The sequence below is a fragment of the Paralichthys olivaceus genome, chromosome 17, assembly GCF_024713975.1.
Source record: "Paralichthys olivaceus isolate ysfri-2021 chromosome 17, ASM2471397v2, whole genome shotgun sequence".
NCBI classification, from domain to species: domain Eukaryota; kingdom Metazoa; phylum Chordata; class Actinopteri; order Pleuronectiformes; family Paralichthyidae; genus Paralichthys; species Paralichthys olivaceus.
In genome coordinates this window covers 10,032,159-10,050,653 of record NC_091109.1, presented here as the reverse complement: position 1 = coordinate 10,050,653, position 18,495 = coordinate 10,032,159, and the positions used below count along the sequence as shown (strand labels likewise).

Genomic DNA, 18,495 nt, shown 5'->3' with positions numbered 1-18,495 from the left:
AGCAGAACATACCATTTACCTGCAGGTATATGCAGGTATATATATACATACAGTATGTATGTATATATATATATGCACTGCCCCTCATGTACCAATCACTGTAAAGTCAGAATTAGAGAAAAAAAAAGGTATTCACAGTTTCCATGTTGCACAGTTTTACATATTTCTCCTGTATAATCTAGGTCACTGCATTTCCTGTTTGTATCTCCATTATGTCTCCTAAACCATGAACCTGGGAGTTTTGTTTTTATCCACTTTACATAGATATAGGACTTCACATTCAGGTCATGTGAGTGGACCTATAATCACAAGGAGGGGACCGTGGTGTCATGCAATAAGATGTCAAACTACAATTTTATTACTGTATAGAAAGCGACAGTTATGAACTGTGATCATGTCCCCAGAGTATCTATAGTCCATATAGAAATTGTATCATAATCTCTTTAATAAAAGTTGTATTGCAACAGAGATTTGAATCTCTCTGTCACAATGCAAATTTTATTTAACACCCAAAATGTACAATTTAGAAATAGCCTGTTCAAGGAGAAGAACAATGGATAAATACTACAATGAATGTTCAGGATCAGCATCACAGGATTTGACGACAGCTTTTAGGGGGTTACATCCTTTTCTCTATCTGCCCCCTGCCTCAATGTCTCTGTGGGTGCAGGCGGTCCCCTGGCTCGAGCCCTTGTCCCAGACAGCAGCGAGAGACAAGTGTTAAGTTTCCCCAGATCGTGTGAAGGAGCTGTCACGCCAGCTTTACAGCACATTAATCATACAGGCAATGTGGCCAGAGATACTCTGTATCCTGTTCTGCTGAGTTATTAATTATTAATAGAGACACAAATCTGAAGGATGAAACCACATTTGCTGTACGTGAAAAATTTAGAAGCTACTTAAGAGACAAGCATGTTGAGTGAACAAAATAATTTGGCCATTTTTCAATTTATGAGAGAAGGAAATTATTTTATATTATTTGGTTTGATCTCTTTGGTGCTACTGTTAAATCCCTATACAATCAGCACATCCGCTTCAGTCAGGTGGTCCCTGTTCTGTTTCTTACATGTTACTCCCAAATTTATTACACATTTTAAATCATTAATAGAAAAGCTTGACATTTACAGCAGTGTAATATTTATGTTCTAAATAACTCATCATCTGTGATCTGTTCACATATGTTTTTTATACTAGTCCATCACATGTTCACATGTTACTCGCTTTGCATATCATTGACCTACTAATTTCACAAAGCTCTGCCTGTCTATGTGTATATATGAAACATATATCTTGTATATCGTTCATCAGCTTCACACCTGGCATGTGTGTTCTTAGTGGTCGATGGAAGTGCAGTGTCAAATGTTGCTTGATTTGGACATATGATACATTTAATATTAATAAAAACTGAATAAACAGGCGATAAGCGCTCTGTAGTGGGGGTGGGACAGTGGTCGCAGGACAGCGTGGTAACGGTCAGTTTGTGCAAAGAATTGAACAGTCTTCTTCTACGTCCAATAAAAATTACAGCAGTGGTTGACAACTAGGTCAAACCGCGGGTCACAGCCACGGGTCACGCCATATCATTTTGATTATCTAATTATCTAATTTAACCATATTGGACTAAGACACAGACATTCACAGATGTTGCAGGTTCCTCTTCAGCAATTTGTCTATTAAGCAAAATCACAATACTTGTTTTATCGTGGTAATGCTACACATAAAGTTGAATTGCAGCGCTTTTATTTTCAAAAGGGTTTGAAGATTCTGTTGACCTCTGAAATAGCCGACATGTAATGTGAATCATTCAAACTTATGTATAAACAACACACGTGAACAGTAATGAAGCAAATTCAATTTCATTTTATGAAAAACATTTACTATAAAATATTTACTGCAGATTAACAAACACAACGTTTTTAACTACACTCTGCACCATAGACTGTTTAAGAAACAGCTTCTTCACACAACGTCCGACACAAAAACAATAAAAAGTGACAGTATTGTAGAACTGTTTGAGGAGCATTACCACATGCCAAGAGAGGAGGCCACTCCAAACAGGGAGATTTAAAATGGGCACTGCACTCGTCTGATTAATGGCAAAAGAAAAACACTTCACCCAGATTTTCCATGTAAAGAAAAAGTATTTTAATCGATAAGTCCCATTTGCAAAAACACATAGAAACACTGGAAGACACTGAATATGTACACTGTGTTCGCTACCTTGCAGCTACCTCCTCCATGAGACAAGTCATTTTTTAACAAATATCAAAAAGAGGGCGAGAAAAAAAAGCCATTTCATTTACCTTATTGAAACAGAAAAAGTCTTCAAAACTGTAGTTTTCTTTTTAAAATTATACACATCTGCCTCTTACAATAAATACGAATTATCAAACACTTATTGAAATGAACACACACAAAGAGAAAAAAAGACAAATTCAAAACAGTCACACCACGACTGTGTGCGTTGACTCAAAAACCTGTCTGGGTCGGCTTGACCTTCAGCTGAACGGGTAGTGCAATTTAGAAACCACTACAGTAGCGTCACAGGAGCAAGACTCTCGACACTGAATCAATTTGGTGCTTTTCATTTAATTTGTGCAAAAAACACTGATTGTGAAGACGACGTCTGTGTATATTCATCTCAAAGGAAAACGTGTCTGTAGTGAGACAGCTTGTACAGAGACAAGATGCAGCCCCACACTGTACAATGTTAGCACATGACATAAAAATGACATAAATTAATATTAATTTGTACATTCAACTGGAGTTTGAAAAATGATGAAGAAATGAAATATTGTGCGCATTGAAAGAAATTTGAACCCTATAAAGACAGACTCTTTTCCTTCAATTCAGTCCAACACTTGTGCAAACAAACCTTTGACTGATATTTAATGAAGTCAATGAACTGGTGCAGAAGATTCTTGGGTCCACGTTGGATTTAAAGGTCAATTATAGCGTGATTTGATTTCTCGTTTCAAGTCAGTTTACTCCTGTTTAACGTTAAATGCGACTGACTTCAAATCAGTTTTGTCGTCAATTACCTTCCACAAGGAGATCAGAGTCATGGAGCAAGTACAGAGCGATTGGTTACCTGTGGGAATTTCAGTGCCTTGCTCTACAGCACTATAGCAGTACTCTCACTGAGCCCCCCTGCTGCTATTAGGTATGTATTCAGGTTGTTACTACTTTGGCCACACCAATAGTTTTAGATGTTTTGGTCCACTAACTACAAATTGCATACACTGCACCTTACGTCACTGTCGAGGATTCTGCAGCAAACCGTTTCAAAACTAAACTTAATGGTGCATTCAAACTCTCTGATAAAAGCAATGTTCTGTAAAGTGTGCTCTTGGAAAATTGGTTTCAGAACACTAACAGTTATTAAATATACAATGTGAATTTGGTTGTCATGCATTAAAAAATGCTTTTCAGCAGACACTCAATAATCTCATGGATGGTGGAAACGGACCCTAGATGCAGATGTATTGTTAACTCCATCAAGGAATTAATGTTTTCTTTTTCTTTTTTATATTTGTTTGATTGTTAGCAGGCTTACACAAAAACTACTCAATCGATTTCCATGAAAGGGGTGGACATTGCGAGATACAGCGTTATGCATCATGTTCCTTGATTTATCAGAGAATCATTCATGGTTGTTAACGGAAAAAAAAATCAATCATGTTTAGGGGACTGATATTTATGAGTGTGTGCTGTTTGGTGCAAATCCCAAAAAATAAAAATGTACCTAGTGAATGTAAATGCAGTCTCATAAGGGAACTGTTGGGCTGTCTTGGTTTGAAAATGAGCATAATTATGCAATTATTTCGTAACTAACCAAAATTTGTACTGCAGTGGATTTCAAGTAAGTTTCAAGTATTTGCATGTTTATAATAAAAATTTGTAAAATGTATTGAAACAAGTTGTTTCTGGCCATAATAATGAAAGTAGGTGTTGTATAGTTAAAGCACTAAAACATGCAAAACCACCAGTAAGCTCCTTTAAATCTTCAAGGCAGATGATGCTTCACGTTGTCAGAACTGACTCCTATGTGAGTTCTCATGATCAGCCTTGTCTCTTGCATAAGCCCAGTAGCAGGTGTTAAATCATCGCCTGTGTACAAAGTTTTAAAAAGTCTTTTTACAGCAAAAAATGTGTTCCTCCCACAAAAGCAAGGTGTGCACAACACATAAAACAAAAAATTAAACGGTGTTTCTCAACATAATCTGTCTCATTGTCACTAACTCCAAAAGTGCTTGGAACCAACTACAAAATGTATTCTTTAAAAACAAAAAGCATCTATCCATACACTGGATTTATTTTATTAAATTTCAGTTCTGATTGTCACGACACTAACACTGGAAACCTGAGCCTTGTTTCTGACCTCTTCATCAAACTGAAGAAGTACATGACATCCTGGGAATCCTCAAAACCAAAGATTGTCCAGTAATGCTGGTGCATGTGTATGAAAACAACAATAATACAAAGTACTATAACGCACACTGATTGTTTGTGTGTGTGAGAGTGTACTTGTGTGAGTGTGAGTGTGTCCATGTTGGGTTTTTGCATCGGTCATCCTCTACACACTCTTACGGCATGTAAATGTAAGGACTGGACTTGTGGTGCCCTGCGCTCATCACACATGGCATAACGTTCCTTGGACCGACCATCATGGACTGGTTCATATCATGGCCGCCGTCAGACCACGGCGGGGAGTCCATGGGTTCCCGCTTGATGGAGTGGATCAGGCCATGACCTTTGAACTCGTAGGAACCGTGCTTGTTGTAGTCTGGGTGCATGTAGGCTTTGTGCTGGTCCTGCGGGTAGACGTGCGAGTCCATGAGGTTGACAGACTGGTTGCTGCATAGAGAGTCAGAATGAGAGAGTCTCTGAGGACTAAACTGGTTGTTGTCATTGTTGCTTCCCAAGTCTTTGTCGCACTTCAGCAGACGTGCGTTGGTGTTCCCACCGTTGTTAACTGCATAGTTTTGATAGTTGCCGTTGTTGTATGGCGGGCTGATTCCTGCCTTCCCTCGCTGACAGGGCGAGAACTGTGGATCATAATAATCAGCCTCTGATTTGAGTGGCAGCCCAGAGCTCTGGTCGTACATCCCGTTACCATAGCGACGATCAATGGCCTCTGGGTCGCGGCAGGCCCAGGGTCGGCCATAGGCGTCACAGCCGTTTTCAGAGTCTGAGTCGTGCTCCACCTTGATGGGAGGCATCTCGGTCATCAGATGGCCATCGTAGCATTCTCCGTAGCCATTCTCGCTCTTCACCAGGTCCACGCAGTAAGCATCTGGGTCTGTCGGAATCTGGATGTTCCCATAGAGCTTGGACACGAAAACCTCACCACCTCTGTTGCTGTGGAAACTTGGGGAAAGGCGGTACGGCTTCCCGTAATGACCGGCTTTGTTTAAGCGGTTAGATGGGACATAGCCAACACCCTGGCCCCCTCTGATGGGGCCAGAGTTTGGCCGCAGGGGCCAGCCGGCACCCAGGCCCGGGCTGAGACCTTTGTGGGAGGCCATGGAGGACTTGCAGTAGTTGAGGGGCTCCTCCTGGTTGTAGTAGCCATCGGGGCGGTACTTGACATTGTCTTTGGAGAGCGGGGTCCAGGGAGTTTGGTGACCTCGCTGGGTGCCACCAGGAGTGGGACACGAGAGGAGGAGAGGGTCTGCAATGTCGCCCATCCCTCCACTGAAGGAGTGTCTGCGGAGGTGTTCCCCTCGCTCGCTGTTATGAGGGATGGCATGAAAAGAGGGGTGGGGTGGGATGAGAGGGGGGTCGTAAAAAAGAGAATGAAATGATTATTCACAGATCTTATGGACAAATCTGAAAGTTTTTCTGTTCTTTGAATACATTCAAAAAGAGGCAGTCTATTCAATGATTGTAGGTCCACACAGGAATTCACACAGGAACACCCACAAAGTTTTCAGGGTTTTTTTCTCTTTTCTACTGATTGATGAATGACTCAAAGCATAAATATCTTGGTTTGGTTCACTTCAGTTCAGGAGATATTTGTTCCAAAAGTGACTCATCTTTTCCATGATCTGTCTCATCCTTCCTGAGAACAGAGTCAACATCAGATCAATGACGACCAGATCTCCAGATTGATCTTTGTGTTTTCTTAAAACACTGCAGCAGGAAATGTTTCAGCTTTTTAAACTGTTTTTTCTCAACTCCCGCCATTGAATTGTTGCAGTGTGAACGTCACAATAAAACTGCACAAAATGACAAATTTAATTTTCCAGTCAGACTGATTAATATGTAAGTGGAAGCTTAAATAAGACTAACACCCGAGAAACTAGACATTGTTATATATTCAAAATATACTTTAAAAAAAAGATTTGTGTCCATTCTCACCTATTTGTCTTGAATTAAATAATTTGACTTTCACTGAAAAATGCAGAATATTTCATATTTTTATAGTAAGAGGAAAATTTCAACTACCTCAAAACAATTCTTTTCTAAAATGCATCTGAACCTTCTGCTTCAGTAATCAAGCTTCCCTCATGTTATTTATTCACAAATGCATTTTCATGGTACATTGTTTAACATCGTAAATATGATTTAAGGTGCTATTTCTAACTTTTACTTTAAAGCCTCTGCACACCTGTATATTTCATGCACAAAGGTCTTTTTTGATTTGACCTCTGGGTGGAGACAAATTGTTTGGACGGGGTGACTTGTTGACCTGTTGTCTTTCTTATTGGTACTTAAAGCTTTTTCACATCATAAATTATGACAAGATAATAACAAGAAATGTGGAGTTGTACTGCTCATGAGTTTATGTAAAGTAGTGTATGTTGTGTGGTTGTATGGTTATCCTCACTAACGTCATTTTTTAAAAAGATCTAAAGAGCTTCTATCATGTCACATTTTATCCAGGCAAAGACGGAGAAAGTAAGCAATAATATTTTTCCAGTGATCCTGACTCATGGGAGTTAATTTTTGTCTTTTCAACATCACATATGAAAATAAGCAACAAGTGCATTATAGAAAATATATGACTCCGTGTTAGATAATGTGTGACCCAACTAATGGGTTTAAATAATTTCTGATTGCCTTGCTCATTTTCATATCCCATGTATATGATGTGAGTCTGTCTGCTGGTGCTGAATCAAATTTCAGAATTCCCTGTGTTGACTCTGCTCTTTATTTAGCCGAAATTGCCACCATAATAGTCTTTATATAAGCAGATACCATGTATAGGCTTAGACTCACTCAAGAAAAAGCTTTTTTAATGATGCATGAAGCACAGACATGTATTTGCTCCTAATTGGCTGCAGGTAAGGCGGCCAGTGCTCGTTTGGGTTTGGAGCCTATAGGGTGAGGACAGGAGTCATGTTTGTGTTGGTGACCGGCTCTGACTGGGTAAACACTTGTGTGTTCATGGAGGTGTTGCAGGGTAATAAGCTCGTAACTAGAATATATATATATATAACTCAAATATGAATAAATAATATAATATAATATATAATAACACACAGGAACTGATGCACATGTTTTTTTAGAAGTCTCACACTATGTTGAATGTGTGTCCTTTACTGTTTGTCTCATTCATATTCGTCAGTCAGTAAGATTTTACATGCACATCATAGAAAACATTTCATCCTGTATGAATTATCGAAGCATCTCCAGGCTGACTGGTGACAAAGTGCATTACAACTTTACGCTTCAACAAAATATAAACTGATGATGTAGCAGCAGTGGCCTTTCGGGGTCTAAAATGTTGACCTTTAGTTCTAGCTCCCCCAATAGACCAATAATGTAATTTTCTACAGGCCATAACACGGTGCCAAAATGCATCAAACGCATCAACTCTGGACCAGCATGACCTGAGACATCAAGTTTGTGCTAAAAAGCTTGACCTTTAATGACAGTATAGCACCCCCATCATAACAAAATGAGCAGTATTACACTATAGGAAAAAGTGTGAATATACATCATCCCTCCAGTTTTGTTTTACAAAGTTTAAAGGTTGTTGGTCAATCAAGGCTTCTTTCCATCTTACCCATGCTCCATTGCAGAGATACCTCCTCCTCCCTTGTTCTTTCCCCGCATTAACATGTTCTTCATTTTCATCTCGGTGATGGAGGGCAGTAGCAGTGGTACACCAATGCAGAACAGAGCCAGCTGGGGAGGCATCAGGGCCCCGGAGGCTGACTTCTTTTTCTGCCCATGGAGAAACTTCAGTCGACCCTGGAACTGCATTGTCTGGGAGAGAAGAGGGGAAGAATTTATTGGATTGGAAGCAGCCAATGCTTCTCACTCCCAAACTGGTCTTTTCATCTTCCTTCATTCCATTTTTTCTTTTTAATTCAAACTGGTCTTCAATTCAAGAGAGAGTCAACTTTTCTTTAATAGACCATATTCACATGGTGGCCATTTTCCTCTGTACAGCTGTGATCCAGGTTTATAAGTCACATTAACACAGGGAATCTCTAACTGATCAGCAACTGAAGAGATAATGAATATGTTTCAAGATTAAACAACATAATTGATAGCTCATTGGCTAACATTAGACAATGGCTAATGTCAGCGCCCCAAACGTGTAGCCAAAGCATCTCGATCGTCACCTGATGGCTGGCTGCAATATAGGGCAGAAATCATGCCTTCTCCATGTTAGTGGATGGGACATGGACCAAACTAAAAAGTCAAAGTTAAATTAATTATTCTCAAAGATGGTTTCTGTTTATGTAGTTCTCATAATACTGTTGTATGTTCAAGTGTTCATTTTTCCAGTAAGTTAGGTTTTAATCAGTTATTTGATGCTATAAAAACAAGCTGAAACATCATGATTGACAGCTGAGATTGACTTGTGATTGGTCAAGCATGTGTATTAGCGGGACCACACTACCCCAGCTCCATCCCTGATCACTATTGCACATACTTTGGCTCCAAATATGCAAGAGGGATGCATTCGTATTAGGAGTATTTCAGTTTCTTTCCTGGTAAGTGGGAGGAATTGGAGACGTATCGGTCATCTTTATATACAGTCGATGATCTGGACCAAGTGGTGGACAAACTTGACTGACTTTTCCTATGCACAAGGCCGGGTTGCAACTCCATCTAAGTAGTTCATTTTAGTTTTCTAACAGGGAATGAAGATCCTTTGGTCTTTTTATTTGTTTCAGAGTGTGTACTGCATATTACACAACAATTTGTGTGTGTTGGCTGCAATTATGTTGACTGATGAGGAAAACATCTTACTTACTGCTCGGCTACAAAGTGCTTCCAGTTGACGTATGTCAGGAAATTACCATCTAGAGTTTCTGTCAAATGGCCAGCATGAGTGCAACCAGATCGGACTTGGTGACAGTGAACTCCACTCACCCTGACCAAATGGTTCAAACCCATATTCTCATTGCTCTGTCATCAGGGCCTCTTGCTTTTCCGCTGTTGGTCTCCAAACCGCCCTAGTCACAGCCACGAGGGACAAATCGTGCCCCTATCCTACTGCTGTCCAGGCACCCAATTATATTATAATGTCTTGCAATACAACTATGAAAAACCCTGCACATTAGGACAAAATATGAAGCTTTGCTGCACCACACATAATCTTTTTTATAGGCCTGGGTCTTCTCCCAGAGGGCAGGCAGCTTTTTCTTCATTGTATTCCAATTAATGTTTAATAACGTTAACTCACTGAAAACTCAAGTCACTGTTCAGCTTAGGTTTCAGTTTGGTCCAGACCACTTACCAAGAATCCAGAGGTGCTGTCCAAGAGGCATCGGACTCTGGCAATGAAACATCTGTTTAGGAAGCAGGAGAGCTCAGGAGGAATTCCCCCGGCCTCCAGAGAGTTAAACTGACTGCTGACCACAAAGTCCTCACCTAGAGATGAAAGGAAGAGGAGAAGAATATGTTAACCTGTAATGGCCTGCAGTCTACTCATACAGGACAATTGAATGCAAAAATACTCTTTATAGGTTAACCCAAGTAACCCAATGATATGAGTTTGTAGATGATGAAACTGATTGTACCACTGAATTTTAGAGATGGAAGTAATGTATATAGCTTTAATGAAATCCCTTCAATACACTATATAGAGAAGGGATTTCAGTGTGACCGTCATACTGTTGACATGCTGCAGATGTGGCTCAGAAATAACCAGCAGAAAACATAAAAAAAGGGAGATGACAATGAAAGTCACCACAACATCCCCAATTTGCCCCCACCCTTTGTAGTGAGCTACCCACCAGTCCCTGCACCCAGTTGGGTGTCCTGGTGTGCTGATGTCCCCTGGTGCTGCGGAGGACACATGGCCCAGTGGAGCTGGCGTCTAAACTCCTGACGGTCGTCAATGTGGATGTAGTCAAACACATTCTGGTGCATCACATCAGTCTGTGGGGGAAAACAAGTAGAACTTGAGTAGTTTTTTAAAACATGTGCAGTCACCGACAGCTTTACTTTTAGACTCGGATGTGTAATTTCCTCAAAGTCGTTATGCACATGAGATAGCGTGTTCACAGCACCATCTACTCAGTGACTTTGGACTAGCGTGCTCTGCTGCTCAGTGCCATCAGTGCAGCTGGTAGCTGTTGTTTGGAGGGAGGGGGTGTCCTGTCTGTGCTGCTCAGAAACAGTCAGTCTGCCTCAGGATTCCCCCCCACACACACAAGGACCATACTGTAAATACAAAGTCACTGGAAGACACATACATGCACACTTACTGTACATGCATACATATGGTTACACATGCACACAGGCAGTAAATTTAGCCAGTACAGTAAGAGTCTACGGACAGCTGCAGGCCAGTGAGGGCAGCTGTGTTTGTCAAACATCGCGTGACACCGGCTCCCGAACAGCAGTCCAGCCCAGCTTACCCTCCCCATCCACACACACTCACACACAGTGAGTCGGGTTCCAGCCTACTCTCATCATGCTTCTCTCTCTCTCTCTTTTCCAGCTCTAGCTGTACTTTCTGTCATTCCATGACAGATTCCTCACTAAAATGTTTAACCTTCTCCTCTTCCCCCTCTCCCCCCTCCCCGTGCTCTCTCCATAATTTCCACACTGGTGGCACGCGAGGGTTTTTGATCGCCTGCCTCTGAAAACACAATCTGTTCCCACCGTCTTCGCCGAGCGCCTCGTCCTGTGGTTTGGTTCCCTACCGGCAGTCAGGCAGACAGACGGATCAAGTGACTATTGTTTATGTTTCTCGTAAAAAACACATGGGAGGAAAAGAAGAGGAGAAAATGGAGAATAAGTGATATTTTCGCTGACCTTCAAAGGCTAACTGCCCCAGTAACAAACAGGATCAAAGGCCAGTGGAGGTTTTCTGCTCTTCTCTGGGGCTTTCTTGTGGTGCTACTTAGTGAGGCTCTCTCTTCTATTTTCTTTTCCTGCGGTATATTAGGGATAAGTGTCCTTCTGACTACAATTGTGGGTTTAAAATTACGTGACATGTTGTCAGGGCCTTAGTGGCAAACTATGCAACTTAAAAACAACCAATAGCTGCTTCGCCGAAACTGAACATGTGGGAAAGTCTAAGATTGTTTTGGTGACTCTGATCTCTGTGAAACACAACATGATGATCTGAGGCTATTTAAACTCTTTTTTTTTCATTCTGTGGGTTTAACATATAGATCTACGTGTAATGGATGGATAGCAGAAATAAACTGCCAGTTTGCAACATTTTAAAAGTTATTTTCACTAGAAACATATGGAAACATCAGACATGCAAAATTAAAAAGTGTTGATTGAGCCACAGATATATACACGTATCTTACAGAACACGCCTTACAGTTTTAATTTCCTTTGTTTGTCTGTACTGGCCTCCATGTCAACCTGCACACACACAGGCAGGATCTTTCAGACCACTTTGGTTTTCATGTAGATTTCATGGCGGTGGGTTAGTGCCCCGGTCTGCTTGTAAGCCAAGTGGGAGCGTTGTAACAGGAAAATTTCTACCTCAAAGTGTTGGTCTGTTGTAGGTGTGTGTGTAGCATGTGTGTGTGTCTGAGTCAACATGAGGGCAAAGGAGGAATTTTAACACCGAAAAGCACTTTATTCATGGTTTTGAAGCAAAGGGACGATTTCAGCATTGCAGGACAGGCGAGTCCGTGTTGATATCATCCATAATTAATGACTGGCTGGGCCTTGCCGCCGGAGAGGAAGGAAGCTAAATCGCCGTCGACTTATCAGTGCCCACACACATACACACACACGCATAGAGAGACACGTGTAGACACCTAAACAGTAATATCTCAGGGTGAAAGGGAGGGCTTCACCTTTCTGTGGCCTCTTGGCTCACTCTGCCCTCTAGACATAGTTATCAGGCGGCTGGGAGGTGGACTGAGAGATACTTTATTATAGCTCTTTAGACGTGGGGTGCACAGGAGAAGAAAGTGCACGGGATGGATTGAGAAGACCAGAAGGGATCAAGGATGATGGTGAATCACGGCAGAGCTCAGATCTCTGACACTTGTTGAGTCAAAACCTTGTGAGGGGACATGTGAGGGCTGCTTGGTTGGATTTACAAACTTACATGCAAAAAAGGGGCATCTATACATACGCATTGTTCACCTCCACGTTTTTATTTGTGAAGCCATTTTATGGTATAATTTGATGCTGGGTATCCACATGGGACCAAGTGCAAGATTTGGACTTTGACTTTGAGATAATAGCAGGTAAGGTATAGTGCGGAGCTTTGCAGGTGCAAGACTCAGGCTAGCAGTTTTGCAGTGTTTCCAGTATTAATGCTAAGCTAACTAGCTGTAGCCTACTGCATATTTAGGTATCATCCTATCTAGCTCTCAGCGAGAAAGCAAACATGAATATTTTCCAAGATTCAAATCTTATTCTTATTAGAATAAGTGAGCAGCAACAGAACAGAGATGGTGAAAAGACAACAGCAATGAAAAACACTGGAAACTGAATATTCACGAACAAATAAATAAATGTAAGAATATTTTTTCCCTTTCATATTGGCTCTGTTCGCTGTCAGGTCCATTTTACGGATTAAGGTTACCTCAGAGAGGATCATTTAAAGCATTGCACATTTTATGTATACTAACTCATATCAACTCACCTGATGAAATCCCAGATAATCCACAATGGTTGAGGAGGCGTAAAAGACCATCCCATCACTGCTCACCACCAAGGCGAACCCTGTCAGAGACTACACACACACACACGCGCGCACACACACACACACACACACATGCACACACACAGGCACACAGAGCGTGAGAGAGAGGGACAGAAATAAGCTGTGAGTCAGGGCAGCTCATGCAGATAATAAACTCAAGTGAAACAAATACATAATTGACAAACACAAACAACAAAATTTTACCTGAGCCATCTTTGAAAGCTAACTTCAGATTGTATGCTCCATATGTAACCGAGCAGTAACATGGGGCAACAGACTCCAGATGAATTTGTGACCCAACTAATTCTTTTCTTTTAAGCCCCCAACAATATGCAGCCAGAGCCGGACGTCTTTATAGCTCAATGTTCGATTTATATCATTCTTTCCACAATTCTCAGAACAGAAAATAACAATAAAAAAATGAAAGCAGAGATGGAATAATACAACACTGGAGAAGGAATGAAAGACAGATGGTTATGGGACTGATTGGGCCAAATAAAACTTTCTGATTTGTAATCCAAAGTATTGCCTTTGAAAGACTTTTCAGAGTGTTTTCTGGGGAAATTTACATTCATGGTATTTTGAAAGAGGTTAACTTAAAAATGACACACACACCAATTTGCTCCTCTTTAAACTAATATATTTCATAAGTTAGATACTTTGATAATTAAGTCTGTTTGACTGGTAACAGGCTTTGATTTGTGACGCTAAACACGCTGATTAAAAGCAGGGAAACTCCAGACACACACAGCACACAAGTGGGAATAATGTGTTTAGCCAGCACAGCTTACGCAGACAAGTGTTGATTAAAAAGAAAATTTTAAATAAACACATGACTGGCTTCGGTCAAATGAGGAGGGATGGATAGATGGAGAAGGAAGGAAGAGGGTGAGAGGAAAAAAATACAGCAGAGGAGGGAGATGTGGAAGAGGGAGAAAGGTCTTTCAATGTGTGTGTGTGCATGTGTGTGTGTGCACAGCTGCGATAGCGTGACAACTGCAAGGCTACTTGACTTGCGTGACTGCGGCTGCCAGAGTCTGTCACCTCTATTTTACTGCGAGACTATGCAGGTCTTCCCTGGTGAGCGTGTGTGTGTGTTGTGTGCGTATTTTTACATGGTGTATACCCCTGCGGCCTCTAAATTCACACTCATATTCTCTTTTCTTCTACGTCTCCCTCTCTCAGTTTCTCCCAGCAGTGATCTGATTGCCGTAGCAAATGGTGCAGCGGTCTGCTCACTGCACACGTTCCCCCTGACCACATGATGTGCTCTGATATCTGCAGCCGTGTGATGTCCTAAAACTCAAAACCTGGAGGTTATCTGAGTCATACTGTGACAATGCAACACTGTGACAGAAACATGTCTCGACTTAAATACAATATCTGAATAACATAATGCATGATGGGGGAGGGCAGAGTTTGGGCTGTGGGTGGCGTGGGAGCAGATTGTGTTTGACAAGTTTAACTGGCACATATTCGCCATGTCCAGGGGGAGAGTGAGACCCCCCAAAAGACATGCCCTCGACAAATACACACACACAAACACACACACACACACACACACACACACACAGAGTTGGGTCTCCATGATTTCAGAGGACATAACGGGTTAACCCCTAACCCTAACCCTGGAGACTTACTCTCACTTTAACCATTACTACTTGTATAATTTTAACTTTAACTGAACCTTTACCTAAACAAAATGTAATGAAGGAAGACAAGTCCCCATAATGTGACTGTGTGAACAGATTTATATCACCACACTATGAGTAATACCTGGACCACACACATACTCACGCACGCAAGTACACATGCGCGCATGCACACCTGATTGTGCACAGCTATCCTTATTAGGACTTTGAATTGACTTTCATTCATTGTGGACAGCTTGAACAAAACCTTATCCCTAACCTTAACCATGACCAAGTCCAGCCTAACAGGAACCTTAACCTAACTACAATTCACATTGTAACCCTGAACATTGAACGTCTTGCAGATTTTTTTTGTAATTCATTCATATCTATATGTGCTTCTACTGCCACAAATTGTGGGTAATTCAAACCTCCAATGAATCAGTGATTGGATATTTGTAGTCCAAACCCCCAGGCACAACAATGTCCTGAATATACTGGAGTGTGACGTTGGAATTATGAGGTCCTACGAGGCCATAAAAAGGCCACGATTTGCATGGTGAATTCATGTAGGTTCATTTAACCGCTTCACCTTTCTCTATTCTACTTCCTAGTCAGTAAAATGCCACAGAAATCTCCTGCAACACTTTGTCTTTTAAAGGGACTTTGACATTTTTATTCTCCTGGAACAAATAGGCTCTGGACCTCTGACCTGAAAGAGTATGTGCAGGCAAAAACAGTGTAGTTTGTATTTGCTTTCCAAAATGGAATACCAACTATACATTACAGATGAATACAGATGTCCATGATGGAATAGGACCATTTATTTTACAGATTAAGAGCTGCAATAGCAACTGCCAAAAAAAATTTATTCAGCTATAATACTTACTATTCTACTATATATATTTTTTTAAAAACAAGCAGGCCCATGTGAACAGCCCTTGTTCTTTTAAGTAGGAAACGAGTTCCAGACATACAGAAGGAGAGTGAGAACAAACTGATACTGGCTGCACTGTGCTGCATGCTGTTTTTGTATGTTTTCTCCATTCACATTTCCCTCAGTTCCGCACATACTGAAGCCTTTAGGTAATGGAAACAGGCACCTGCTGCTGGCCAGCTCTGCCACATATCTGCAACTACAACGCCCCCGGCTCTCATAACCACCCCTGGGAGACTAAAGGCTTTGACTTACAAATCTTAAGAGGCGCTTTGCACGCAGAGCCCAAAATAAAATATATGTTCACTGGATTTGGAAGCAGTGGAGATGGAGGGGGCGGGGGCGTAGAGGAGTGATGGCGGTGGGGCAGCCCTGTCTCGTGTTTCGACAGGGTTCCTTTGGTCTTCCTGCCGTCTCGCTGTCAGTGTAAGATGAAAGCAGCGTTGATGAGGTCATGACAAACACGACGGCCTGCTACCACCAGAGACACACCCACATCCTACACACATGTACTTGTAGGTTATAAGAGCATGGGATTCTGTTATATTGAGAGATGTTTTTTTAAATACATGTTGGATATCAGCCAGTGAGTTTCAGCATGCTTAGAATATGAATCCTACATGATATTGTTGATCCCTGACTTTTCCTCTAGCGCTACCATGGAATGCACAGTTTTTTTCTTGAGTTAACTGTCTCAGGTTATTGCTGTGAGTATTCATATACAACAATGCTAACATCCTGCTTAACATTGCCTTGTTATCTTTACCCAAGTTTTCATCCAGCTAATTGACAAAAGAGAATGAAATGGGAGTTGAAGGAAAATAGTGTCATATATTATTTTGTGCCTTCTTTTCAGTCCTAATCACTAATTTCCCCTTATTCGATATTTTAATACATGTTTTGACTTTCTTTAGTTTCTACTATTGTTTCTTTTACAGAAAATTGGAAATTTGCAAAACAGGTGCATTGGAATAGTCATAATGTCATTTTGAGCACCTCAGTGTTCTGTATTTTACACACTATTCTTTACATTTATTTTTATTATTTTATTAAATATATATTTTACTTATATAATATAATATAACATCAGTACAATATATGTTTATATATATGAATGTGTATGTATATATACACCTATAATGTACATATATAATAAAGATGCTATTATAATAATATGAATGTTAATATTATCTTTATATTAAATCATATTTAATAGATTGTACAAAATCAAATCATCTCAATAACATAGCAGTGCTTTGAGGTGCTCAATATGTACATACAACTACATACACAATAGAATATGCAATATGTACATATTGTGCATTGACGTATCGGTTAAACGTTTTTACTCAGACACGCACAAGCAGAAGCACCTGTCACAAGCAGACAGACAGGATACCCAAGCAAACACACAAAGACATGCAATGCTACCAAACACACGCACACAGATATCCGTCTCTTCCCTCTCTTAGGATCCCATCACCATAACAACTATAATGCACAGTTTGCTATGAGGCCCCAGCGCAGGTTGAGTCACGCAATGGGAGGCATCACATCACTACGGTCAATCTAGCCTTTTGTTTACCGTCCCATTGAGACAACCTGACACGTTAAGAGAAGCATCAGTGCATCAGCTCTGCCCTGCTCTCTGTGTGTGTGCACTCACAGTCATTGGTCAATGGTCAGTGTCATAATTTGTTGTTTGACAAATAGCCATTAGGGATATTGAGCGTGATACAATGATCTGATGCTTGAGCAATCCCCGTGTATCCTGATTATGACAACCTGTCTGTTCATATGCCTTCGGCAGAAACAAAGGCCTCTCGAAGAATGTAACTACAACTTAATATTGTTGTATGTTAAATATTTTCAAAACATTTTTTCATGCACATGTGTGTGTTCGTGTCCTGATATCAAGTCAAAGTATCAAGACGCAATATGTGCTTCAGAATGATGGGAAATATATGCACGTATAATTAAGATGCAGTTGCACTGATTACTTTTGACAGGCTTGGTGTGTTCTTCTCACTCTCTTCTGTTCACTTTCACACACGACCGCATGCATTCAGACAATGATTCACACACGCACATACGCACACCACTCATACACACTTCACGGGCTGCAAGTCCCCACCTCCTTCATCAGCTCTGACACTCCTGTCTCACCCCTATGTCACGCAACACCGCGGCTCCACAAAGGGGGTCAGGGCAGAGGGCGAAGGGCACACACACACACACACACACACACACACACACACACAAATGGCAACCTGACTGGCATGTTTGCAAGCCAGCGAGCGTTTTATTGTTTCATTCACAGTGACTTAATAATAAAAAACTGTTATTTAAGCACCTTTTGGACATATTTGCAAACACATGATACACACACACAGTGCACTTACTTCCAGGAGGAGGCTGCTTTCATTGATGTTGCCCAATGGAAGACTATCTTTCCTGGGTTCAGGGTTAGAGGATGCTGGGCTGATGATGTGCTTCCTGGAGGGCTTCTCTTGGTTTGCTATAAAAAAAAAAGAAGTAGAACATAAATAGACTGACAAAAGGGACTCAGAGATGGCAACCAGTGGGCTTAAGGATCCAAAATGATTACAAAAGTTTCCGTTATAAAACAAATACATCCCAAATGTTTGTATACAAGCTGGGATATGTGCAGGTATTTGCTGTGTAGTTCACTGCAAAGTAAAACCAGGCACACCTCATACAGGTCAAATTGAATATATTGCACTGCTGCACCCACAATACAAAGCACACATCAGTGTCAACACAGGAAACATTGAGAACGACAACAATAACCATTCTGTTTTCCAAAGCGT

The 18,495-nt window shown here is 41.0% G+C and overlaps 1 protein-coding gene across 1 annotated transcript in view; it reads right to left on the bottom strand.

Moving 5' to 3' along the window:
- Window positions 1-2,121: 2,121 nt before the first annotated feature.
- Window positions 2,122-18,495, bottom strand: part of ahrra (aryl-hydrocarbon receptor repressor a) — a 62,786-nt gene continuing 46,412 nt past the window's right edge. The window contains exons 4-9 of the mRNA XM_020087389.2: window positions 18,067-18,182; window positions 13,037-13,126; window positions 10,203-10,347; window positions 9,704-9,837; window positions 8,015-8,217; window positions 2,122-5,733 (exon numbers count right to left, since the gene is read on the bottom strand). Coding sequence (XP_019942948.2) covers window positions 4,587-5,733; window positions 8,015-8,217; window positions 9,704-9,837; window positions 10,203-10,347; window positions 13,037-13,126; window positions 18,067-18,182 — 1,835 coding nt within the window. The 3' untranslated portion in view covers window positions 2,122-4,586. The remainder of the gene's footprint in view (window positions 5,734-8,014; window positions 8,218-9,703; window positions 9,838-10,202; window positions 10,348-13,036; window positions 13,127-18,066; window positions 18,183-18,495) is intronic.